Source organism: Chiloscyllium punctatum, chromosome 44 (assembly GCF_047496795.1).
Source record: "Chiloscyllium punctatum isolate Juve2018m chromosome 44, sChiPun1.3, whole genome shotgun sequence".
Lineage (NCBI taxonomy): Eukaryota > Metazoa > Chordata > Chondrichthyes > Orectolobiformes > Hemiscylliidae > Chiloscyllium > Chiloscyllium punctatum.
The window spans coordinates 49,619,006-49,646,300 of record NC_092782.1 but is presented as its reverse complement, the minus strand read 5'-3'; the positions used below and the strand labels follow the sequence as shown (position 1 = coordinate 49,646,300).

Genomic DNA, 27,295 nt, shown 5'->3' with positions numbered 1-27,295 from the left:
AGTTTGAAAGGTTTTGGGGTTCCCAAGTTGGTGAAGAAGTTTTTATTCCAGCTGGGTGAGAGGTACTAGATCCCAAGGGAGAAACGGGAGGGTGCCATATCAGTGGATGAGCGTGCAAGGGAGGTTGAGGTGTCAAGTCAAAGTGAGCAGTTCGAGATCATCACCATATGTTTGGTTAAGATGGGGTGAGGGTGGTGTATTGAACCTGGTGGGGTTGGGTTTGTTGGTGAATGGGCTATCAGGTCAGGGTGGAGCGAGGACAATATCAGATTGAGTGATTTGGAAGGATGTCAGGTGTCGGTGGGGCAGGTGATCAGCGGTGTGTCAGATCACTTTCCAGGAGATTTTATTCATGTGACATTTCCTGTGTAACAATTGAGTTTAAGCTCATCAGATTCCTCTGAAGGTACTTATTAACTCTGACTCGTACATAGAGTTGACTTTGTCAGAGGGTTACAGATACCGGGTGATTCCCAATCAAAACCTTACACTTTCTGGGCAACTTGAGCAAAGTCAACAATGCTGGGACTTCCACATGGTCCTAATCTGCAACTTTAGTCTTTGCTGCAGCCATGACTCTCTTCCTGTCAGAAGACCTGGTCCATTGGATTTGAACAAGTAACCAGGCTGTAAAATTATTCTGGCTTTGGATCATCTGAAACTGAATTCCACTTGTATACCAGGTTAAACATCAGCATTAAAGTTGTGCCTCATATTCTTGCAATGTGAATGAACAAAACTTTTTTTTTAATGTGCTCAGCAGTGCTTAAATGTGAAAACTGACCGAACAGAACACCTCAATTTGACAAGTTGATATCCCTTTGAGTAAAACATTTCAATTTTTGTTTTACCAGAGATCTCCCCTTCAGGAATTACTTTTCATTTGTTTTTATGTGTGTAATGTTGTACGGCTTCCACCTCTCCAGTGGGTCTCATCTGTGCATTTTCAGTTTTCTTCCAATGTGTAAGATGTTGTTTAGAAATCTCTTCTATATTGCAGTGTTTCGCTCTCTGTTGCTCAGTGATATCATTGGAGGATGGACAGGAATGGGAATAAAGAAAAATCTGAAATGCTGCTGGACATGGCAGATACATTTTAATCAATTTTAAACTCACATTCAAAATCTAAAAATGGAACAGTCTATTTCATTGGATTGATTATTCAAACTGCTGCTATTTATTGTGAGGTACTTTGGACTTTGAATCACACTTTGTGCTTTGAATGGCAATCTATCAGTTGAATGTTACAGGTTAAATGTCAATTGAGAAGAGGTGTGATGCAGCACATAACTGGCTGAGACTGAGGCTTAAACCTGAGGGATTTGATGTGAAAAACATATGTGTTGATAAATGTGTCACAAAATTAAAGCTGAGCACAATTGTAGTCATTTCACATTTGCTGCACCTCAGCAATATTTTGTTTCAGTGCAGAGCATAAATGCTTATTTGATGAGGTGATGACAATTATGTATTCACATTTCAGCCAGTAGCGAAACTAATTGATGATTTTCCCTGATGGTTGTTGCCATCCAATTAGTTACCATTCTTTTTTTATTGGCTTTTTCAAAATTGGAATGCTTGTTGCTGGCACAACGGTGTAATTGCCATTTATATTTTGTAAAGTAGAAAAATCTGTTTTTTAAATGGATACATAATCCTAGTAAATGGGTCCCAGAAGTTACATGTCTAGTCAAGGCATTCAGACTTGTGCTGGGATTAGGCTGTTTTATCTCAGGAAGAGACCACAAGACCTTTTTGAAATTCACTGAATATTGATAAAGGTTCCACTGGAGGTGTGAATAGACTGTTCTTGCTCACTTCAATTTGACAATGCGAATGAACAAACTAATGGCTAAGGCAGTTAAAAGTCTGTTTGCATGTTGACGTTTCTATGACTGTAGAGAAGACAATAACAGAATAAGACCTGTAACCAAATATGAAAGCAGGATGTTAGGGTATTGGGAGCAGCCATCTTAAGTTTTGATCTGCTTAAAAGAGACGTGAAGACACCATTTTGATCAGAACTCTAAGAAAACCTCTGGGAGACACCATCATAGAAAGAGAGTTCTCAATATGGAGATGATAAAGGCAAAAAAAAACAAAAGGACCGTTTAAAATCCAGGCTGCCAAGGGCCACAATTTGCAAGGCTATAAAAGCGAAATATAGGACCCTCACTTCCTCCTAGAATCTGTTGCTACTTCAACCATTAGATCCAGTTTTTCAGGTATTTAAACCTTTAGAAGCCATCAAACGTGTTGACATCTGATTTCCAACTGTTCAACCTCTTTACCTTGGAAAGAGAGATCTTCATGCAAACTGGACCTCCAACTCCCCGAGACTGAATTTGCTTTCAATTTTATATTTTACCCACTTTTAATATTTGTATCAACTTTACCTGCCCGGATAGTTTGCATTTCAAAACTTTATGGAATAACTTTGAGCAACAGAGAGGAAACATTATTTTTTGATGTTTAATGTTAGGTCTTTACTTTTGGGTATTTTTAATTTGGAACACCCAAAATAAAAACATGTGCTCAGCTAATACAAGCTGTATTTTAAAAAAAGGCAAAAAATCTCAGCAGTTCTAGCAGCATCTGTAGGGGAGAAATCAGATTTAATGTTTCAAGTCTGGTGACACTTCATCAGAACTCAGGCTTTACAAATTTGTAATTCCCAGACCAGCATGTTCTTGTGACATTTGCTATGGACGAGAGAATTCACTCAAATGGGAGGTTGCCTGCCACATTGTGTTGTGCGCTTCCTGTATACACGAGTTACTTTAATAATTTGATTTGACTTCTGTTTGTCTGTCATGATTGAGATAGTCTTAAGGCTCAATACCAGTTGTAATCAGCTAATTTTCCTCAAAAAAAGGCATTGTTCTTGCATTCCATAGATTATTGGTAATGCTGACTCTGCATTTTGTTGTTTCTGATCTGTAATAAACTAAATTTAGTATTTCTGAAAATAAGGTAAGTTAAATAGATTAGATTAGATTTCCCACAGTGTGGAAACAGGCATTTTCAGCCCAACCAGTCCACACCGACCCTCCGAAGAGTAACCCACCCAGACCCATTCTCCTCCCCTATATTTACCCCTAACTAACACACCTAACACTATGGGCAATGCTAACATGGCCAATTCACCTGCCCTGTGCATCTTGGAACTGTGGGGAGGGGAGGGGGAGGGGGGGGGGGGTGAACCGAAGCACCCGGAGGAAACCCACTCAGACATGGGGGGAATGTCAAACTCCACACAGACAGTTGCCCAAAGCTGGAATTGAACCTGGGTCCCTGGCGCAGTGAGACAGCAGTGCTAGCCACTGTGTGACCATGCTGAGGTTTGTTCAATTATTACCAAACAAAGCTGTTCTAAACTTGGAAACTGTTGGAATTCATACACTTAAGGAACAAGAGTGATGGAACAAATGGTACATGGAACAGTCTATCTTCTGCAGCTATTTCGGCACCATTCTGCATTTTTTCTTCCGCGACATTGATGACTGTATTGGTGCCACCTCATGCTCCTACAAGGAGGTTGAACAGTTTGTCAACTTCACAAACACCTTCCCCCTGATCTCAAGTTCACCTGGGCCATCTTGGGCACCTCCTTCCCCTTCCTGGACCTCTTCATCTCCATTTCCAGTGACCGACTCAATACTGACATCTATTTCAAACCCACCAACTCTCTCAGCTAGCTAGACTACACCTCCCCCCCACCCTACCTTCTGTAAAAACGCTATCCCTTACTCCCAATTCCTCCACCTCCACTGCATTTGCTCCCAGGAGGACCAATTCCACCATAGAACATCCAGATGGCCTCCTTCTTCAAGGACTGCAATTTCCCTTCCCACGTCTTCGACGATGCCCTCCGGTGCATCTCCTCCACTTCCTGCACCTCTGCCCTTGTACTCCACCCCTCCAATCACTACAAGAACAACCTCCCTGGTCCTCACCTTCCGCCCAACCAACCTCCAGATACAATGCATCATCCTCTGCAATTTCCATCATTACAAACAGATCCCATCACCAGAGATCTATTTCCCTCCCTATCCCTACCTGTGTTCAGCAGAAATCATTCCCTCCATGAGTCCCTTGTTAGGTCCATGGCCCCCACCAACCCACCGTCCTCTCCTAGCACCTTCCCTTGCCACCGCAAGAAGTGTAAAACCTGTGCCCACACCTCCCCCCTCACCTCTATCTAAGGTCCCAAAGGATTCTTCCACATCAGGCAAAGATTTTCCTGCACCTCCACACATCTACTGTGTCAGTTGTTTCCAATGTGGTCTCCTCTACACTGGGGAGACAGGATGCCAACTTGCGGAACGGTTCAGAGAACATCTCTGGGGCAAGCACGAAACATCCCCACCGCCCTGTGGCCGAACTCTTCAACTCCCCCTCCCCTCCTCCAAGGACATGCAAGTGCTGGGCCTCCTCCACTGCCAGATTCTAGCCACCTGACACCTGGAGGAAGAGCGCTTTATCTTCCACTTTAAGACCCTCCAACCACACGGGATTAATGTTGATTTCACCAGTTTTCTCATCTTCCATTTCCCACCTTTATCCCAGATCCAACCCTACAACTCAGCACCACTGATCTGTCCTACCTGTCCATCTTCTTTCCCACCTATCCACTCCACCCTCTGCTCTGATCTATCACCATCACCCCCCATGTCCATCTGCCTATTGCATTCCCAGCTGCCTTACCCCAGCCTCACCCCTCTCCCATTTATCTCCTCACCCCCTTGGGCCTCCCCTCACAATCCTGATGAAGAGTTTATGCTCGAAACATCGACTCTCCTGCACATCTGATGCTGCTTGATCAGGTGTGCTTTTCTAATACCACACTTTTTGACTTTGATCTCTCGCATCTGCAGTCCTCAGTTTCTCCCAAATGATAGCTCAGTCCTGTTTGCCAGAGGTCTTTGCTGGGCAGCCTGACCTAACTGTTCATTTTCTCTGAAAACTTTGGACCATTCAAAAATACATCATAACTCAAATAAGTTTGTTTAGTTTGCATTTCATTATTGGCATTTGATTTTACTTGCCTCTACAGAGCCTTTTTCACATGTTGACCTAGATACTCGAGCAATTAAGAATGCTGATTAAACAGGCATTGTTGGCCAGTCACACAACAGTCATAGCTACAGAAATGATTACACTATGGTGCACAAATATTTCAAAAGATATAAAACCCAGGATTTGAGCTATCCTAATAGAATACCATTCTTATAACAATTCTTAGATACATCAAGACAAATGCTATTCATGAATAATTTTGAAAATTATTCTTTGAACTGTTGCTATTATCTTTCCCAGGGCAGAAAAGCACCTTAATTTTATGTAATGTGGGTTTGTAGCTAGAGAACATCATCTTGGTAATTCACTACAGTAAGTGTTTGACGAACCGAAGCACTTGCAGATTTGAATGTGATGACCGATTTCTTCTACAGACTAGTTTCTCTCTTGGGACTTCAGGAATGCTAGGGGCTATAAAACAATTTACATATAAACATGTGGAATTAATGGTTACAGTGACTCTGAATATTCATGATGTTCATTTTTGTTCAGGGAAACTTGATTCTATTTCTTGATAATGAATTCATTACAATAACTGCATACCTTTTGATGCCTTGGGATATTTTCTAAGACAAATGCTTATAATAGGCAGTGATTAATCTCCACACAGTGGAACAACATTAAAATTCTTATTGCTAACTAACTGGTTCACCGTTCAAAACTGAAGATTTGTCCTCCATTCTTTTTGTAACAGATGTGAAACTGATGGAAATTCTTCAGATGTTATTGCGTCTTCCGCTTCCCACCCTCCCTCAGCTTCTCAGATTCCTATTATAAATACCATGACAAATTAAGAACTGGCTTCAAGAATATGCAGAATGAATAAAAATGCAAAATGCTTCAGATTTGGCAAATCTAAAATAAGTATGCAAAAAAATGCTAAAAAGATTCAGCTAAAAGATCCTCCACTTATAGGAAGGGATTGTACTGGACGGAGTGCAGAGGAAATTCACCTGGATGATGCTTCACATGGAGCATTTCAGCAACCAAGAGATCCTAAATAAACTTTGTTTTCTTTGGAGCAGGCAAGATTGAGGAGTACCTGACAGAAGGTATATAAGAATATTAGGAGAATGGATCGGAAGCAGCTGTTCCCCTTAGACAAAGGGTCACTAACAAGGAGCTATGCTTTTCAAGTGAAAAGCAGAAGGTTTAAAGAGATTTGAGGAAAAATGTATTAACCCAGAGGCTGGTGGAATTCTGGAATGCACTGCTTGAGAGGCTAGTTGAGGCAAGTAGCCTTGTAATCATGAAAAAGTACTTGAATGAACACTATTTCTCTCCCACACAGAGGGGAGAGAAATATGTTAGAACCCGTTATTAAGGAAATAAGAAATAAGCACTTGGATAATCATCTTCTGATTGAACTGAAGTAAATATGGATTTGTGAATGGGCAATCCTGTTTGATGAACTTCTTGGAGTTTTTGAGAATGTTACAAACAAAATTTGAGGTAGGGAAGTCCATGGTCATAGCATTCTTGAATTTTCATTAGGCTTTTGATAAGGTCCGAGGATATTTGTTAACAAATTGAAGTGGGATAGGAGGTAATGTATTGGCATCGATTAAGGACTGACAAGAAAGCAGAAAACAACATACAGGCCATTCTTAGATTGGCAGGCAGCGGCTCATGAGATTCTCCATTCATAATACATGTCAATGATTTGAAGTTGGGGACCAAAAGTCTCATTTACAGGTTGGCAAATGATACAAAGCTAAATGGGAATGGATGGTGCAAGAAAAATGTAAAGTGGTTTCAGCTTAGACATTGGCCAAGACACAGCAGATGGAATATATTGTGTAAATTGTAACCATCCACTTTGATATGGAAACAGATGTGTGGAGTATGTCTTAAATTGTAAGAGGCTACAAAGTGTAGGTAAACGAGGGACTTTGGTGTCCTTGACAAGTCACTGAAGGCTTTATTCCAAAAGGATTTGAATACAGAGTTGTGAAGTCTTGTGTCTGCTCTTGAGAAACTTGGTTAGATCACACCGAGAGTACTGTTATACATGATTCACGATTTGCCTGTAACTTTACTTAGCTGGTTAGGAGCATACTGGACCATTTTACTTTGGTTTGTAAGGTCAATAGAGATGAGACTGTGCAAAAATGGTACCATGTATCAAAGTTGATCAGTGCCATGAACAAAAGAAATTTTACAATTGACCAAAGTTTTCTGAAGTTGATTGACTGAGGTGAAAACCAAATGCTCTGTCACAGTTCTGAAAACAGCAAGCAAGATGAGATGAGGAAAACAATGAAGGATGGAATTCAGTCGTCATTATTCACCCTTCTGATCTTGAGTCTCATCTAAGCTAATATCCAACTGCTTTTTGTATTTTGTATCTTTGCTACTACTTCAGCTGTCAGGTTATTGTCAAGAACTTTCCCAATTTCATTAAGATGATCTTTGTCCATGGTATTTGCTGAGTTAATGTTTTTGACTTATGAATATCTGTTGCTTCTCCATCTTCCTCTTCCAGGTACTTTCACTTGTTTCTTGGATACACAGCATGACTGTATGGTTCACACTTATTGAGATGTAGAATCATTGAGATGTAAAGCATGGAAACAGACCTTTCCGTCCAACTTGTCCGTGCTGACCAGATAGCCTAAATTAATCTCGTCTCATTTGCCAGCATTTGACCTATATCCCGCCAAACCCTTCCTCTTCATCTGCCCATCCATATGCCTTTTAAATGTTGTACTTGTACCGGCCTCCACCACTTCTTCTTCTGGCAGCTCATTCCATACACGCACCACTCTCAGCATGAAAATGTTGCCCCTGAGGTCCCTTTCATATGTCCCTGATTTATTGACTAAGATTCACAGCTTACAGAAACTGATCAGAGCTGAGTTGATTGGCTTTTTTCAGCTTCTTATATTTCTTAGATTCACTAATGGGATGTAGGCATCACTGGCTGGGCCAGCATGCATTGCCCATCCCTTGTTGCCCTTGAGACTGTCATGGTAAGCCCTTGGAATTTTTTTTAACGATAGAGAAATTATAGCTCCTTCCTTTCTCCGGCCTGATGGCTTCTGACCAAAAGACCACTTCCATGTGTTGTTCTGCTACCTGGGATCTGATCACATAGTTGTTTGCAGGTAGAAGGCCTTTGTCACTAATAACTGATCACCATTTTCCAGAAAATTTGCCATTTACTGTCAGCTGAATTTCCATTCATACACATCCCTTAGTCCAGCTTGTTTGTATGAATATGTCCCCCACTTAAACCAACAGCAATGTCAACAGAACTGATGTCAGTGATTATGGTTTTAAGAAGTGCAGCAATCTTTCCCATGATCCATGGTTTTAAAAAACAGTCCATCGTCAAAAATATGAAAACACAAAATTATATAGTATTTGTAGGAAACCTGCAGATATTATGCTCTTAGATTTCCAAAATGCATTTGATAAGATGCTACATCCAAGGTTATTGCACAAAGTATGAGCTTCTTGCAAGGAATAATATGTAAGCTAATCTATGGAATTTCCTTCCTCCGAAAACATTGGAGACTGGGTCATAGAATTTATTCAAGGCTGAGTGAGATCGTGTTTTGATAGGTGAGGGAGTCGTGGGTTCTTAGGGAAGACATGCAAGTGGAATTGAGATCATGGTCCTAACATCTGTGATCTCATTCACTGCAGAGTTGGCAGAAAGGGTTGAATGGACAGATCCTTCAATGACCTATGTTGCTATGAATATCCAGTCATTTTGAAACTTTTCTTTGTTCTGGACATCATCTTCACAAATAGTTTAATGTAAATTTTTGTTGCCTGGATGAATGGTGCACCAGTATCTTCAAAGAAACTTGATATCGTCCAGGGCAAAGCAATATTATTGCTCATCACTGTCTAAACATTCTGTCCTCCCTTCTCCGCTGCACAGTTGCAACAGTACTTCCCATCTCCTTGCCAATGGGAAGGCAATGGTCTAGTGGTATCATCACTAGGCTATTATGTTGCGTTCTGAGGACCCAGGTGTGAATTTTAATTCAACCAAAAAAAGCTCTGCAACTAAGAATCTACTGATACCCATGAAGTGACTGTCGTAATAAAAAGGGCTGGGTCACGGAGGAAGTCTGCCATCCTCACCTGGTTTGGCCTACATGTGACTCTCGAAGCACAGTAATGTGGTTGACTCACAGTTGCTCTTTGATATGGCTTAGCAAATCATTCAATTGTACCAATTGCTACAAAGTCTCAGAGAAATGAAACCAGATGAATCATCTGGCATTGATCTAGGCATCGGAAAAGACAACAACAAAAGCAGCCTGTGGACCCTGCAAAGTCTTCCTTACTGATATCTGGGGGCCAGTGCCAAAATTGGGAGAGCTGTCTCACAGACTACATCCTAACGTAGTCATACCCATAGAATCAAACCTTACAGACAATGTCCCTGACACTATTATCACCATCCCTGGATATGTCCTGGCCCACTGGCAGGATAGATCTGCCTGAGGTAGTATCTCAGTGGTGAACAGTCGGGAGAGAATTGCCATGAGAGTCCTCAACATTGACTGCAGACCCCATAAAGTTTCATGGCTTCAGGTTAAACATGGGCGAGGAAATCTCCTGCTGATTACCATGTACTGTCCTCCGTCAGCCGATGAATCAGTGCTCTTCCATGTTGAACAACACTCTGAGGAAGCAGTGAGGATGACAAGAGCACAACATGTACTGTTGGTAGGTGATTTCAATGTCCACTACCAAGATTGGCTCGACAGCAGTACCACTGATCAAGCCAGTTGGGTCCTAAAGAATGTAGCTGCTGGACTGGATCTGTGGCAGGTGGTGAGGGAACCAATAAGAGGGAAAACCATACTTGAACTCATTCTTGGCAGTCTGCCCTACCTCCAATTCTAACACCTGGCCTGGTTCATTACCTAGAACCAAATCCAGTATGGCCTCACCTCTTGTTGGCCTGTCTACATATTGTGTCAGGAAACCCTCCTGCACACATTGGACAAACACCGACCCACCTAACAAACTCGAGCTATAGCTTTCCCAGTCAATATCTGGGAAGTTAAAGTCCCCCATATTCCTAACCTCAGCCCAAACTACCTCAGATGGCAAGTCTTCATCCATCGTCCTTTCCACCGCTATAATACTATCTTTGACAAGCAATGCCGCACCTCCCCCTCTTTTATCCCCACCTCTGACCCGACTAAAGCATTTAAACCCTGGAACCTGCAACAGCCAATCCTGTCCCTGTTCTACCCATGTCTCTGTAATAGCCACAACATCAGAATCCCAGGTACCAACCTACACTGCAAGTTCACCGACCTTATTTCGTATCCTTCTTGCATTGAAGTATACACACTTAAAGCCACTTTCCTGTTTACAGGCACCCTCCTTTGAGATTGATGCCATGTTCCTAACCTCCCTACGCTCCAGGTCCTGCACCCTAAAGCTACAGTGTAGGTTCCCATGCCCCTGCAGAGTTAGTTTAACCCCCCCCCCCCCACCAAAGAGCAGTAGGAAACCTCCCCCCTATCCATGCTAAACAGGACAGACTTTCAAGAGATCGAGCAATTCATTTGTGATTCCTCAATCTGAAAGCAGTCCATGTCCAAATGCAACAAAATCTAGACAATTTCCAGGCTTGAGTTTACAAGTGGCAAATTACAGTCACGCCACACAAGTGCCAGACTGTCTGTCACCAAGAAGAAACAACTGCCCCTTGATGTTCAATGATGTTACCATCACTGAATCCCCTATTATCATTGTCCTCAAGGGTTATCATTGACCAGAAACTCAACTGGATTCACCACATAAACACAATGGTGACAAGAGCAGGTCAGAGGCTCGGCATGCTGCAGCAAGTAACTCGCCTCCTAATTCCCTAAAATGCCTGTCCACCATCTACTAGGCAGAAGTCAGGCTTGTGATAGAATACTCCCCATTTCCCTCAATGGGTGCAGCTCCAACAACACTGAAGGTTGATACCGTTCAGGGCAAAGTAGCTGCTTGATTGCCACGATATCCAAAAGTATCCACTCCCTCTACCACCAACGCTCAGTAGCAGCAGTGTATACTATCTACAAGATGCACTGCAGAAATTCATCAACGACCCTCAGACAGAACCTTCCAAATGCACAACCACTTCCATCTAAAAGGACAAGGACAGCAGATATATGGGAATACCACCACCTTCACGTCCCCTCAAAGCCACTCACCATCTTGACTTGGCAATTTATCATCACTGGATCAAAATCTTGCAATTTCCTCTGTAAGGGCATTGTAGGTGAACCCACAGCAGGTGGATTGCAGTGGTTCAATAAGGCAGCTCAGGACCATCACCTCAAGGACAACTAGGAATGGACAATAAATGCTGGCCAGCCAGCGATGCCCACATCCCACAAATGAATAAGAGAAAGCATCTTTCAACAGGAGGTTCCACTTTGTCCACATTAGTCATAGGCGACAGGGTAGCGGTGAATGGATGTTTTTCAGAATGGAGGGTTGTGACTAGTGGTGTTCCACAGGAATCAATGCTGGGGCCTATGCTGTTTTTAGTCTACACAAATGATTTGGAGGAAAATATATCTGGTCTAATTAATACGTTTGCGGACGATACAAGCATTTGTGGTGTTGCAGACTGTAAGAAGGATTCTCGGAGGATACAGCAGAATATGGATCAGTTGGAGGCATGGGTGGAAAAATGGCAAATAGAGTTTAATCCGGACAAATATGAAGTGAGGCATTTTGGAAGATTAAGTACAGTTGGAAATTATACATGGAATGGCAGAACCCTTGGGAGTATTGATATGCAGAGGGATCTGTGTGTCCAGGTCCACAGATCACTGAAGGTGCCAGTGAAGGTCGATAAGGTTGTAAAAAAGACCAATGGCATGCTTGTCTTCATTGGAAGGGGCATTGAGTACAAAGATAGACAGGTTATGCTACAGTTTTTTAGCATGTTTGTATTATCAGTCGTCTCAGGTGAGGTGCCAGAAGACTTGGAGGTTGGCTAACGTGGTGCTACTGTTTAAAAAAGGTGGTAAGGACAAGCCAGGGAGCTATAGACCAGTGAGCCTGACCTCGATGGTGGGCAAGTTGTTGGAGGGAATCCTGAGGGACAGGATGTATATGTATTTGGAAAGGCAAGGACTGATTAGGGATAGTCAACATGGCTTTGTGCATGGGAAATCATGTCTCACAAACTTGATTGAGTTTTTTTTTAAGAAGTAACAAAGGGGATTGATGAGGGCAGAGCAGTAGATGTGATCTATATGGATTTCAGTAAGGCGTTCAACAAGGTTCCCCATGGGAGACTGATTAGCAAGGTGAGATCTCACAGAATAAAGGGAGAACTAGCCATTTGGATACAGAACTGGCTCAAAGGTAGAAGGCAGAGGGTGGTGGTGGAGGGTTGTTTTTCAGACTGTAGGCCTGTGACCAGTGGAGTGCCACAAGGATCGGTGCTGAGTCCACTACTTTTTATCATTTACGTAAATGATTTGGATGCGAGCATAAGTGGTATAGTTAGTAAGTTTGCAGATGACACCAAAATTGGAGGTATAGTGGACAGTGAAGAGGGTTACCTCAGATTACAACAGGATCTGGACCAGATGGGCCAATGAGCTGAGAAGTGGCAGATGGAGTTTAATTCATATAAATGCAAGGTGCTGCAGTTTGGGAAAGCAAATCCTAGCAGGACTTATACACCTTAATGGTAAGGTCCTAGGGAGTGATTCTGAACAAAGAGACCATGGAGTGCAGGTTCAGAGCTCCTTGAAAGTGGAGTCGCAGGTAGATAGGATAGTGAAGAAGGCGTTTGGTAAGCTTTCCTTTGTTGGTCAGAGTATTGAGTACAGGAGTTGGGAGGTCATGTTGCAGCAGTACAGGACATTAGTTAGACCACTGTTGGAATATTGCATGCCATTCTGGTCTCCTTCCTATTGGAAAGATGTTGTGAAACTTGAAAGGGTTCAGAAAAGATTTTCTAGAATGTTGCCATGGTTGGAGGACTTGAGCTCTAGGGAGAGGCTGAACAGGCTGGGGCTGTCTTTCCTCGAGCGTCGAAGGCTGAGGGGTGACCTTATAATGGTTTACAAAATTGATGGGCATGGATAGGGTAAATAGGCAAAGGTTTTTTTTCCCTGGGGTCAGGAGTCCAGAACTAGAGGGCATAGGTTTAGGGTGAGAGGGGAAAGATATAAAAGAGACCTAAGGGACAACTTGTTCACGCAGAGGGTGGTACGTGTATGGAATGAGCTGCCAGAGGATGTGGTGGAGGCTGGTACAATTGCAACATTTAAGAGGCATTTGGATGGGTATATGAATAGGCAGGATTTGTAGGGATATGGGCCGGGTGCTGGCAGGTGGAACTAGATTGGGTTGGGATATCTGGTCGGCATGGACAGGTTGAACCGAAGGGTCTGTTTCCACGCTGTACATCTCTGATTCTAGGTAGGCCCTAGTTGGAATCTTGCGTACGGTTCTGGTCACCACACAACCAGAAGGATGTGGATGCTTTGGAGAGGGTACAGAAAAGGTTTACCAGGATGTTGCCTGGTATGGGGGATTTTAGTTATGAAGAAAGGTTGGATAGACTGGGTTTGTTTTCACGAGAATGCAGGAGGTTAATGGGTGACCTGATGTAAGATTGTGGATGGCATGGATGGAGTGGAATGTATAAAGATTTTTTCTGGCATGGAGTGATTAATTACTGGGGGACACAGGCTTTTAAGGTGTAAGCTTTTTCCTGGGGTAGAAGGGTTAATTACCAGAGAACACTGGTTCAAGGTGTGAGGGCCGGGATGTTTAGACAGTAGACAATAGACAATTGGTGCAGGAGTAGGCCATTCAGCCCTTCGAGCCTGCACCGCCATTCAATATGATCATGGCTGATCATCCTTAATCAGTATCCTGTTCCTGCCTTTTCTCCATAACCATTGATTCCACTATCCTTGAGAGCTCTATCCAACTCTTTCTTAAATGAATCCAGAGATTGGGCCTCCACTGCCCTCTGGGGCAGAGCATTCCACACAGCCACCACTCTCTGGGTGAAGAAGTTTCTCCTCATCTCTGTTCTAAACGGTGTACCCCTTATTTTTAAGCTATGTCCTCTGGTTCAGCACTCACCCATCAGCGGAAATATGTTTCCTGCTGCCAGAGTGTCCAAACCTTTCATAATCTTATATGTCTCAATCAGATCCCTCTCAATCTTCTAAACTCCAGGGTACACAAGCCCAGTCGCTTCAGTCTTTCAGTGTAAGGTAATCCCGCCATTCCAGGAATTGACCTCATGAACCTACGCTGCACTCCGTCAATAGCCAGAATGTCTTTCCTCAAATTTGGAGACCAGAACTGCACACAGTACTCCAGGTGTGGTCTCACCAGGGCCCTGTACAGCTGCAGAAGCACCTCTTTGCTTCTATACTCAATTCCTCTTGTTATGAAGGCCAGCATGCTATTAGCCTTCTTCACTACCTGCTGTACCTGCATGCTTGCCTTCATTGACTGGTGTACAAGAACACCCAGATCTCTCTGTACTGCCCCTTTACCTAATTTGATACCATTGAGGTAGTAATCTGCCTTCCTGTTCTTGCCACCAAAGTGGATAACCATACATTTATCCACATTAAACTGTATCTGCCATGCATCTGCCCACTCACCTAATTTGTCCAGGTCACCCTGTAATCTCCTAACATCCTCATCACATTTTACCCTGCCACCCAGCTTTGTATCATCAGCAAATTTGCTAATGTTATTGCTGATGCCATCTTCTCTATATCATTAACATATATTGTAAAAAGCTGCGGTCCCAGCACGGATCCCTGCGGTACCCCACTGGTCACTGCCTGCTATTGCGAAATGAAGCCGTTTATCACTACCCTTTGTTTCCTATCAGCCAATCAATTTTCAATCCCATCTAGTACTTTGCCCCCAATACCATGTGCCCTAATTTTACTCACTAACCTCCTGTGTGGGACTTTATCAAAAGCTTTCTGAAAGTCCAGATACACTATATCTACTGGATCTCCCTCGTCCATCTTCCGAGTTACATCCTCAAAAAATTCCAAAAGATTAGTCAAGCATGATTTCCCCTTAATAAATCCATGCTGACTCTGTCCTATCCTGTTACTACTATCCAGATGTGCCGTAATTTCATCCTTTATAATAGACTGCAGCATCTTTCCCACCACTGAGGTCAGACTAACTGGTCTATAATTTCCTGCTTTCTCTCTCCCATCTTTCTTAAAAAGTGGTATAACATTAGCCACCCTCCAATGCTCAGGAACTGACCCGAATCTATCGAACTCTGGAAAATAATCACCAACGCATCCACGATTTCCCGAGCCACCTCCTTCAGTACCCTGGGATGTTTAACAGATGTGCGAGTTAAGTTTTCACACAAAGGGTGATGAGTGCCTGGAACATGCTGCTCGAGAAGCTGGTGGAAGCAAACACGTTAGCAGCATTCAAGAAGCGCCATGACAAGTACGTTAATAGGAAGGGAATCGAGGGATATGGATCCTCTAAGTGAAGACCGTTTTAGTCTGGAAGGGCACAATGTTTTGGCACAGGCTTGGAGGGCCTAAAGGCCTATTCCTGTGTTGCATTATTGTTCTTTGTTCTTTGAAGTAAATGGGCAGCAGCAAGGGGACGCCACCACCTGTATGTTTCTCTCCAAGCAACATACCATCCTAATAAAATCCGAAAGAACTATGGATGCTGTAAATCAGAAACCAAAGCAGAAAATGCTGGAAAAACTTGGCAGGCCTGGCAACATCTGTGAAGAGAAATCAGCGTTTACGTTTCGGGTCTGCATCTTTTTTTTTCTGTCACAGCTGTATCAAACTTTAGTTAGGCCACATTTGTAATGTGTGCAGTTCTTGTTGCTGCACTGCCAGAAGAATGTGGACGCTTTGGAGAGAGTGCAGAGAATGTTTACCAGGATGTTGCTTGGTTTGAAGGGTTTTGAGTGGAAGTCGAGTTTGGATAAAGTTGGATTGTTTCCACTGGAAAGATGGAGGCTGAGAACAACTTGATGGAGGTCTACAAAATTGAGAGGCATAGATAGGGTTGGTAGAAGCTTTTTCCCAGATGGAAAGGTCAATGACAAGAGCTGATGAGTTCAAGATGAATGGGGAAAAGCTTAGGGGAGAAGTGAGGGGAAGGTTTTTCACAGAGTGATGATTGCTTGGAATGCACTTCCAGTTGAGGTGGTGGACAGAGGCATGTGAGCAACCTTTCAGGTGTCTCTTGATAGACATAGGATTAGGAATCTGCACAGGCTTTTTGGGCCAAAGGGCCTGCTCCTGTACTATAATGTTCTTTGTTTTTAAGGATAATTGCCAGTTGGCAACAAATGTTGGCCTTATAAGCAGAGGCATGTTCAATAAAAAGATAGAGTATTTTGAGACACGCGAGTCACATCAGAAGATACCGTTTTTGAAAAGCTGACTGTTATCGACTTGTGTTTTTTAATTAAACCTGTGTTCTTGTTGCTTTGGAAATTGGTTTTATTAAGTATGACATTAGGGTCATAGCTGGCATGGATCATAGTATAGCAAGGCTATGCTGCAAGAATTGTAATTTACTGTTCTCCCTGCTTTGTTAACCTTCACAGTGCTCAATTACTCTGCTGCTTATTGGTTTCTATGTTCCTTGCATTCTCAGTACTCCATTCCGATATCAGGCATCCTCTCCAGACGTGAAACATTGTCAATTAAAAGTAGAATTACGCTGTAATAGAATTATTCTGTGAAGTATACTTTTGTCAAATGCTTTAAAGTAGAATATTTTTGCTGTGTAAAATATTCTTAATTGAAGAAATCGCAAAAGAAAAGTGTTGCAACAGTCAACATAAAAAAGTACAAGTTGTGAACAATTATATGAAATTAAACACTGAGCTGAAAATTGTGTTGCTGGAAAAGCGCAGCAGGTCAGGCAGACAAGGAACTGATGTGGGTCATTGGGCGTGGGGATGATTGGTGAATGGGAAATAAACTGAAAGGAGAAACTGTGAAGAAAGAACCAGAGCTAACACTTCTCTCTATAGATGCTGCTCAACTTGCTGACTTTCTGTAGCATTTTATGATTTTATTTCAGATTTCCAGAATTTGCAGTTTTTGCTTTTAAATAGGGAAAAAGGACTTGGTTTGAGTGAGGATACGAGCAGCAAAATTTTGTATGCACTTCAGTTTGTGAAGGGTGTCAAATTGGAAGCCTGTTCATTTGGGGCACTGAATGAAAGCCCAATATGTTCAAAAAATCTACATCCGAAAAGAAAACCGGCAATCATTCAATTCAGGTTCCAGCTTCATCATTCTCAGGTTTTGAGCAACTTCTGATTTATGAAAAGAGTGAGTGAATCAAACCAACAATGCACTTGTATGATACTGAGAGTTTCATGATTAAATAGCTAATCTGAAGAGTTAATTAATAATTTTTTACAAATGGTTGCAGACCTAAAAATGCTACCCATTGAAGATTTTAAATCATTGCTATGTGAGCACTCTTCCATGTTCACCAAGTCTCTGGGTCATAAAGTCATAGGGTCATACAACATGGAAACAGATCCATCAGTACAAACAGTCTGTGCCAAATGTAATCCCTAAAAAAACTAGTCCAACCTGCCTGCTCCTGGCCCATATCTCGCCAAACCTTTCCTATTAATGTCCCAAACCAAATGTCTTTTATGCGTTATAATTGTACCTGCATCCACCGTTTCCTCAGGAAGTTCATTCCATACGTGAGCCACCCTCTGCACAAAAAGAAACATTTTTCTCCCATGTATTTTTTACATCTCTCCTCCCACCTTAAAAAATGTGCCCCCTAGTCTTGAAATCCCCTGTTCTTGGGAAATGACACTCCCATTAACTCTATCTGTGCCTCTTACTATTTTATAAATTTCTATCAGGTCATCTCTCAACCTCCTATGCTCCAGAAAAACAAAGGTCCCAGCCTGGCAACGTCCTAGTGATCCTCTTCTGAACCCTCTCCAGCTTAATAATATCCTTCCTATAACTAGGTAACCAGAACTGGACACATCGAAGTGGTCTCACCAATATCCTGTACAACCTCAACATGACCTCCCAACCTGTATTGAGAAATGTTTATGTAGCCCTACGTCACTTTTGCAATGTTATTCAGTTTAAAAACAGGGAACTTTAGCAGTCACACAACCATTTGGTTCACCATATCCCTTTCAAGTGAGGTCCCTTTGGGATCCAAATATTTGATTTGAGTATCTGAATTCGGATGTGTTGCTTTGCAGGAGGAGCTGATGACAATCTAATTGAAGGAGGAGGCACGAAGTTCGTTTGCAAACCTGGAGCTCGAAACATCACAGTTATCTTCCATCCGTTGTTAAGGTATCACATTTGTCAAAAAGCGAAATATGGATATTTTTATTGCCTGAAACTCTTTTGGTGTACAAATTGCTTTAAATTGATGGCCTTTTGGTATTAGAGAGAATTTTTGTACTTGAAAATAATTTGATCCTGTTCATAATTTTAATAATCCCACAACAAGTAATCAAGAAATATAGAAATATTATTTGACAATGTCGAGGAGCAATATTTCTGATTCATCATAATATCCTTTTCAAATTAAATTCAGCATTGCTGAGCAAAGTTGCTTAGTTCTTGGAAGGCATAAAGTTTTACAAATATTTCCCCTTCTTATCGCTATCAAGATATCTTCAGTATTACTGCTAAGGTCAGGGACTTGACATGCATTGAAAAATTGGAATCCTCTCAATTTGAGATGATAACATGGGCAGAGCACACTATTACACTGCACAAACAAGCTGTTATCGTTTCTCAGTTTCTGTTTCATTACTATCTTTTTTAAAACTTAGACCTGAAGAAACTGTTATTTGAGTTTATTTGCAGACAACTGTTAGCAACTCCAACAATTCTCACATCGCAAATCAAATGGCCACCCACAGTACTTGCAGGGAAAGATGGATATCTATTCTCCATATCCCATTGCATTGAATTTTCTCTCCTTTTTTTGATCCTTTGGGCTTTCTGTGGGTGACAGCCAGTTAAGGCTGAATTAACGGTGCATTAAGACTGGCTTTGGAATCATGCTGATTTCAAACTCAATTAAAACTGCCAAAATTTACTTTGATTAGAACCTTTAGCAGCTGGTGGAGCAAGGAAATCTTGATGCCACCTGTTCTGCACAGAATTTCGGTGTAGATTCCAGCAGTTTAAGATACGTTCCAGCACACTTACCTTTTGTACCCATTTAATTATTTTCAACAAAAACAGAAGGAAATAAACTTGGATGTAGATTTTATGACCATGTTTATGTTAATTCTCTTGGTTGCGTTAAAACTGTGCTTTATCCCCATGCTTTCCTCCTTACTCAGTTGAATTGCTGAGATGTCTGAAGTCAATTGCACTTCAGGTGGATTTCAGATGCTTAATAACCTTCTCAAGAGCGATTATAAATGAGCAACAATTGTTGACTTTGCTAGTGATAATGTCACTCCAATAAGAATTTATAAAATCGGTGGCTCACTACCACTTTCTCAAGGGCAGTTTGCGACTGGCAACACATGCTGGCCTAATCAATAATGCTGACATTACATGAGAGAATATTAAACATTAGTCCAGTGAGATGTGAATAGGCAGAATCAGTCTGAAATTCAATGATTTGTTTTTCTGATGCTAAAACAATATGGAAACAAATTTGAAAAGAGTTATTCTCTTGTAATTATGCATGTCCAACATCCAGATTTCATCAAAAAAATATAATAATTGAATTATAGTTAGACTGCAGACTTGGGGAAAAATAACCTACAGAATGAGACTCAATTAGAACATAGACGTTTCATCAAAGTTAAGGTAGGAGCTTGGAGATGAGCTCCTGAATGTTGTACACCAGTTGCAAGATGTAATTGCAGTCCTACCAGTTTACGGCTGGCCACATTTATATTGATGAAATCTTATGATTTTGTGGGAATAAATGATCAAACTTCAGTATTTCAGTTACAGTTGTTGATTTGAGGTAAAAGATTGCAAATGCTGTAATCTCAGCATGTTATTGATAGAAGCTGTGTGCTCTTGGAGGTGCGTTTGAAGAGTTACTTGTTAAGAACCATCCAACTCCAAATCATATCTTGAGTATTGACCATAAGCTGATATTCAATAATAGAATAGAAAATAGTAGCTGACTTGCAATCAAGAGTGGTAATAAAATGGGTCTTTTCCACATGATAGGCAGTGACTTATGGGGTATTGCAAGGATATATAAACAACCTGGGCAAAGGATCCAAATGCAATGTTTCTAAGCTTGGTGGTGACGCAACTGGGTGTTATTGTGCGTTGTGAGCAAGATGCAAGGAGGCTCCAAGTTGAGTTTTAGATTAGATTAGATTATTTAGTGTGGAAACAGGCCGTTTGGCCCAACAAGTCCACACCGACCCGCCGAAGCACAATCCACCCAGACCCATTCCCTTACGTTTACCCCTTCACCTAACACTATGGGCAATTTAGTACGGCCAATTCACCTAACCTGCACATTTTTGGATTGTGGGAGGAAACCGGAGCATCTGGAGGAAACCCACGCAGACACTGGGAGAATGTGCAAATTACACTCAGAGAGTCGCCTGAGGTGGGAATTGAACCCAGGTCTCTGGTGCTGTGAGGCAGCAGTGCTAACCACTGTGCCACCGTGCCGCCCACTAATGGACAATCACATGGCCCTCAGTGATGCAAAACTCTGTTGTATTCATGTTAGTTCACATTTCATTGTTCAACTCTGGTCAATTTGTCTGCATAAACAGTTTTGAAAATTAATGTGATAAATATTAAAAACTTTCCCCATGAACGGAGTGGTGGCTCAGTGATTAGCACTGCTGCCTCACAGCACCAGGGTCCCAGGTTTGATTCCAGCCTCGGGCGACTGCCTGTGTGGAATTTGCGCATTCTCCCTGTGTCTGCGTGGGTTTTCTCCAGGTGCTCCAGTTTCCTCCCACAGTCCAAAGATGTGCAGGTCAGGTGAATTGGCCATGCTAAATTGCACATAGTGTTCGGTACATGAGTCAGAGGGAAATGGGTCTGGGTGGGTTACTCTTTGGAGGGTTGGTGTGGACTGGTTGGGCTGAAGGGCCTGTTTCCATACCGTAGAGAATCTAATCTAATCTAAAACTGAAGATTTTATTAATCATGTTAAAAATATACTAAAGTTAACATTAATGTGGTTTTTGTTCAATGAGATAGAAAACGTTACAAAGATCAAATTCCGAGACATCAATTCACGGAATGAAACATACTTTCACTATTTTTAGCATATTTTTAATTTTATTCATTGTATGGTTGATTCCCACTCATCAAAGACTAATTTAATGAGACATCTGGCCAACTTAAAATTGCCTCTGGCAGTACCTTGTTTTTTTCCTTTTCTGCCTCTGTGATTAATGAATTTGTATTGGCAATAATGCCAGTTTTTATATTTTTTTTCTTCTGTGAAAAGAGATGGAAGACATGATATGCTCCACTGTTGTTCTGGGAAAAGATGGAAGTAATTGAGTTGCTGACCCTTCAACACTCAACATTCAGAAACTACATTGAGTCACACAAGTTAGACACAATACGTAATTTATTGACATGATTAATAAGAAAGGTATATGATCGGTAAACACAACAATGAGGTCAGAGATAATTCCCCTTTTGCCAAGTCCTGTCCAAAGAATCTCTTTTGAATGTCCAATCTGTTCTGAGATTAATTTTGACACTCAAACTTGAGCAGTATTTGTGTGACCTGTTATTAGATTGAAGGCAGATGTACAGTGGGGTCTTACCATGGAATGTCTTGTCTCAAGGATTGCAAATTTTAAATTCCATACTTTAGGATGCTTTGAAGTCAATGTAGATGTCTGATTTGTAAGCAAGTGACGATTCAGGAAATGAGTAGTTACACTTTCAACAATTTTCAATTAGAGTTAGAGAGTCATAAAGATGTACAGCACGGAAACAGACCATCCAACTTGTCCATGCTGACCAGATATCCTAACCCAGTCCAGTCCCATTTGCCAGTACTTGGCCCATTTCCCTCTAAACCTTTCTTATTCATATACCCATCCACATGCCTTTTAAATGCTGCAATTGTACCAACCTCCACCATTTTCTCTGGCACCTCATTTCATACATTCATCACTCTCTATGTGAAAAAGTTTCTCCTTAGGTCCCTCTTAAATCTTTCACCTCTAACCCTATACCTGTGCAGTCTAGTTCTGGACTCCCCCCACCCCAGGGAAAAGATCTTGTCTATTTATCCGACCAATGTAAATGCTGTCCCTCAGGATTCCCTCCAACAACTTGCCCACCACCAATGTCAGGCTCACTGGTCGATAGTTCCCTGAGTTTTCCTTGCCATCTTTCTTAAGTAGTGGCACCATGTTAGCCAACCCTCCAGTCTTCCGGCACCTTACTTGTGACTATCGATAGTACAAAAATCAGGTCCAGCAATCACTTTCCCAGCTTCCCACAAAGTTGTAGGTTATGCCTGATCATGTCCTGGAATTTAAACACTTTTATGCATTTCAAGACATTCAGCATTTCCTCTTGTATAATATGGATATTTTTCAAGATGTCACCATCTATTTCCCCACATTCTAAATCTTCCATGTCCTTCTGCACAGTAAACACTGATGCAAAATACTTGTTTAGTATCTTCTCCCATCTCCTGTGGCTCCACACATAGGTTGCTTTGCTTATCTTTGAGGGGTCCTATTCTCTCCCTAGTTATCCTTTTGTCCTTAATGTATTTATGAAGAACTGAGAACAGGGCAGTAGCAAGGAGGACAAAAGAGAAATAAAGTCTGCACTTGACATAACATATCCATATAGCTAATGGAAACGGAAGTTGGAGTGAAGGTGCATCGTATTGTGGAACTGATGTTGGGTTGAATGTTAGGTACTAAAGCGCAATATTTTATTGTAAGTACTCGGATGAGTGGTAGAGGGTTGAAACTTTGGCCAGAGAATATAATCAGTTTCTGGGCTAATTGATGTTCATGTGGCTAAAACCTTTTTGAATCCATATTCAAGTGGAGAGATCCAGTTGGGTGTTGACTCCATGCTGACGGCTGCAACCTGAGGGATATGCAGATTCGATCTTCATATGATGCAACACCCTGGAATTACTTTGCTCAGCCCCTCTACCTAGCTCATCTAAGATCCTTAATCATTGAAACCTCCCTGGGTGTTTACTAAGTTGGCTTAACAATTCAGAGGCAGCATGTGGTTGAGAGATAGTAGAGTAGTAGAGCTGAGCATTATTAGTATAGCTATAAAAGCTAATCAACAACTTCAGATGTGACCATAGGGCAAAATAGAAATGAAATCTCGGTGCTCAGGTTTGATTCTTTAGATAGAAGAGAAGTCACAGTGAGAAGGGAGGACATAATATGATGCCTGGAGATGTGCTCTCCACAACTGGATAGACAAAAGTGAAATCAAAAAAAGATGGGCCCACTGAGCTATGAAATGAAGTCCTGCACTGGACTTACTATGCCAAAGGCTCCAGCAGAGTTGAGAAGGATAAACTGTAAAATGGTTACAGCCAAAGAAATCAATAACTCCATTGTTGGATCTCTGCAAGAGCAGTTCCAAGATGGCAGCAGAGTAGGATTCCTCAGCAGGAGCTCTTTACCTCCATCTGTTTCTTTTGTTTTTTTCCTGTTATGTGTTTTTTATTTCCTTGCCTCCTTCTCCATGATGTCCTGAACTCCTGACCCAGCATAGGTTTGGACTCCTGGCCTTGGCACAGACTCCCACTTCCAACCTCAGCTTTGACTCAGACTCTGAGCCTCAGCGCAATCTCTTGTCTTGGCGGCCTGGCATGACCTCAATGCAGACTTCCAGCCTCAAGGTAATTCCAGAGTGGGTCCCTGAGCTCGAGGTGAAGCCTAACATGGTCTGGAGTCAAGGCCGAGTGCAGACTAAAGACTAGATGCCAACGTGGTGTGGGTTGGAAGGGCTGTTGTTTTATTTCTTTCTTTTTCTAGTTTGCTTGCCCCCAGGAACTTGTAGTTAAGAATCTGTATCCAGGCACCTTTGTACCTAAGGTGGCATTGTAAGTGGTGACTTGTAAAATTTTCACCGTACTCATTTGAATGCACATGGCATTAAAGCTAATTCTAATTTTTAAGAATTCATCGAGTACAGCTTTCCTACCATTTTCCCTTGTATCCTCCAAGTTTGTTGTTCTTCACATAATTATCTGGACCTTTTTTTTAAATCCAGAACTGAATCAATTTCAGTGATAAAAGAATGAAAATATTGCACCATGCTATGCCATGTCGGGGATGCCAGTAACGTAATATTCTTAATCTTGCCTCATCAGACCATAAGACATAGGAGCGGAAGTAAGGCCATTCGGCCCATCGAGGCCACTCCGCCATTCAATCATGGCTGATGGGCGTTTCAACTCCACTTACCCACATTCTCCCCGTAGCCCTTAATTCCTTGTGGCATCAAGAATTTATCAATTTCTGCCTTGAAGATATTTAGCGTCCCAGCCTCCACTGCACTCTGTGGCAATGAATTCCACAGGCCCACCACTCTCTGGCTGAAGAAATGTCTCCGCATTTCTGTTCTGAATTTACCCCCTCTAATTCTAAGGCTGTGTCCATGGGTCCTAGTCTCCTCACCTAACGGAAACAATTTCCTAGCGTCCACCCTCTCCAAGCCATGTATTATCTTGTAAGTTTTTATTAGGTCTCCCCTTAATCTTCTAAACTCCAATAAATACAATCTCAGTCATAAGATGCATTGCAAGCTTGCAGAAATGGATGAACCACTGCCTTGAGTATCTATCATGTAGACATCAAAAGCTATAAAAGCAAGGAAGATCTTGTGTATATAAAGTTCATTTTCATGTCTTCTCTGTAATTGAAATCTCTTTTTGATTTGAACTGCTAATACTGCGCAAGCATAACTATTTTATGCACTGCAAGCTCGCACTCAGAATTACAGGAGAAAGTATAGATCTAGATCCCAGGAGGGACCTCTCGCCTTCGAGACCAGTCAAAAGAATCAACAGGAATGCGGTCTGTATAAAGCAAGGTTCCCAGTTTAATAAAATAAGGCAGCTTGGCGCAGTTTTGTCCAGCAGCACAGAGGTTAAAGCTTCCATGTTCTGTGGTGAAATTGTGTAATTATATTCGAAAGTTAAACATTATTTATAGTTTTTTTTAAGAGACAGCACTTCCTTAATTACAAGAAAAAAACCAATCAAATCTAATAAGGTGACATGATTGACAGCAGGTTAATCCTGGGAAATAGTTCTTGTCTTAGGTAGATCATCATCTCATGCTGGCAGTTCAAGGTTAGTTTGAGTGGTCAGTTAATGTCTTATGATTCATTTTCGGAAAACTCCATTGTCTGCTTTATCTTGTAATTCAGCGAACTCAGCAAAGCAATACTGTAGGTTCACAGTGTCAAATCATAACTTGAAGCCATTTTGTTGTGTTTATTTTAATTTGAAAAGCCATTTTATGGTTAATAAAAGGTTACATATCTGACAATAGCTTAAATTCAAATTTTCAATCCTCATTTCCACCCCCCTTTCCCCCCCCCTTCCCTTTCTCCCCCCCCTTCCCTTCCCCCCCTCCCCCCCCTTCCCTTCCCCCCCTCCCCCCCCTTCCCTTCCCCCCCTCCCCTTCCCTTCCCCCCCTCCCCCCCCTTCCCTTCCCCCCCTCCCCCCCTTCCCTTCCCCCCCCTTCTGTTCCCCCCCCCTTCTGTTCCCCCCCCCCCTTCTGTTCCCCCCCCCCTTCTGTTCCCCCCCCTTCTGTTCCCCCCCCTTCCCTTCCCCCCCCTTCCCTTCCCCCCCCTTCCCTTCCCCCCCCCTTCCCTTCCCCCCCCTTCCCTTCCCCCCCTTCCCTTCCCTTCCCTTCCCTTCCCCCTTCCCTTCCCTTCCCTTCCCCCTTCCCTTCCCCCTTCCCTTCCCTTCCCCCTTCCCCCTTCCCTTCCCCCCCCCTTCCCCCTTCCCTTCCCCCTTCCCCCTTCCCTTCCCCCTTCCCCCTTCCCTTCCCCCTTCCCCCTTCCCTTCCCCCTTCCCCCTTCCCTTCCCCCTTCCCCCTTCCCCCTTCCCTTCCCCCTTCCCTTCCCCCACCCTTCCCTTCCGCCACCCTTCCCTTCCGCCACCCTTCCCTTCCCCCCCCTCCCCCCCCTCTCTCCCCCCTCCTCCTCCTCCCCCTCCCCCCCCCCCTCCCCCCCCTCCCCCCCTTCCCCCTCCCCCCCCTTCCCCCCCTCCCCTTCCCTCCCCCCCTTCCCCCCCCTTCCCCCCCCTTCCCCCTCCCCCCCTTCCCTCCCCCCCCTTCCCTCCCCCCCCCTTCCCTCCCCCCCCCTTCCCTCCCCCCCTTCCCTCCCCCCCTTCCCCCCCCTTCCCCCTCCCCCCTTCCCCCTCCCCCCCTTCCCTTCCCCCTCCCCCCCTTCCCTTCCCCCTCCCCTCCCTTCCCTTCTCCCTCCCCCCTTCCCCCTCCCCCCTTCCCTTCCCCCTCCCCCCCCTTCCCTTCCCCCTCTCCCCCCCTTCCCTTCCCCCTCCCCCCCCTTCCCTTCCCCCTCCCCCCCCTTCCCTTCCCCCCCCCTTCCCTTCCCCTTCCCCCCCTTCCCTTCCCCCTCCCCCCCTTCCCTTCCCCTTCCCCCCCCCTTCCCTTCCCCTTCCCCCCCCCTTCCCTTCCCCTTCCCCCTCCCCCTCCCCCCCTCCCCCCCTCCCCCTCCCCCCTCCCCCCTCCCCCCCCTCCCCCTCCCCCTCCCCTCCCCTCCCCCCCCTCCCCCCCCCCCCCTCCCCCCCCTCCCTCCCCCTCCCCCTCCCCCTCCCCCTCCCCCCCCCTCCCCCCTCCCCCTCCCCCCTCCCCCTCCCCCCTCCACCCTTCCCCCCTCCCCCCTCCCCCCTCCACCCTTCCCCCCTCCCTCCTCCTGGAGTATGTGGATAGTCCATGATTAAATAGTTTGATCCCAGACGCGGAGGGTGAAAATCGTTCAGTCGAATGAGGTGGGTCTCTCGATCAGAGATGTGGTTATTATCCCAGAATGGTTTCACGCATCCCATAATTGGGAAGATATTGGTCCCATTAGGGGTTTCATTATGAAGGTAGGTGTTATTACCCACCCTACAAAGGTTTGAATATTCGAGGTCCTTCAGGGAAGCAGTGACGACTGGTACATTTGCTCATATCACAGGGGATAGTTTTAGGCACTTTTACATAAGTGTGCCCCCATCCCTTACCATTGTAGCA

The 27,295-nt window shown here is 43.4% G+C and overlaps 1 protein-coding gene across 1 annotated transcript in view; it reads left to right on the top strand.

The window, feature by feature from the left end:
• Window positions 1–27,295, top strand: part of exoc4 (exocyst complex component 4) — a 567,281-nt gene that overhangs the window by 204,263 nt on the left and 335,723 nt on the right. Inside the window, exon 9 of the mRNA XM_072562911.1 lies at window positions 18,314–18,410. Within this exon, the coding sequence (XP_072419012.1) occupies window positions 18,314–18,410 (97 nt within the window). The remainder of the gene's footprint in view (window positions 1–18,313; window positions 18,411–27,295) is intronic.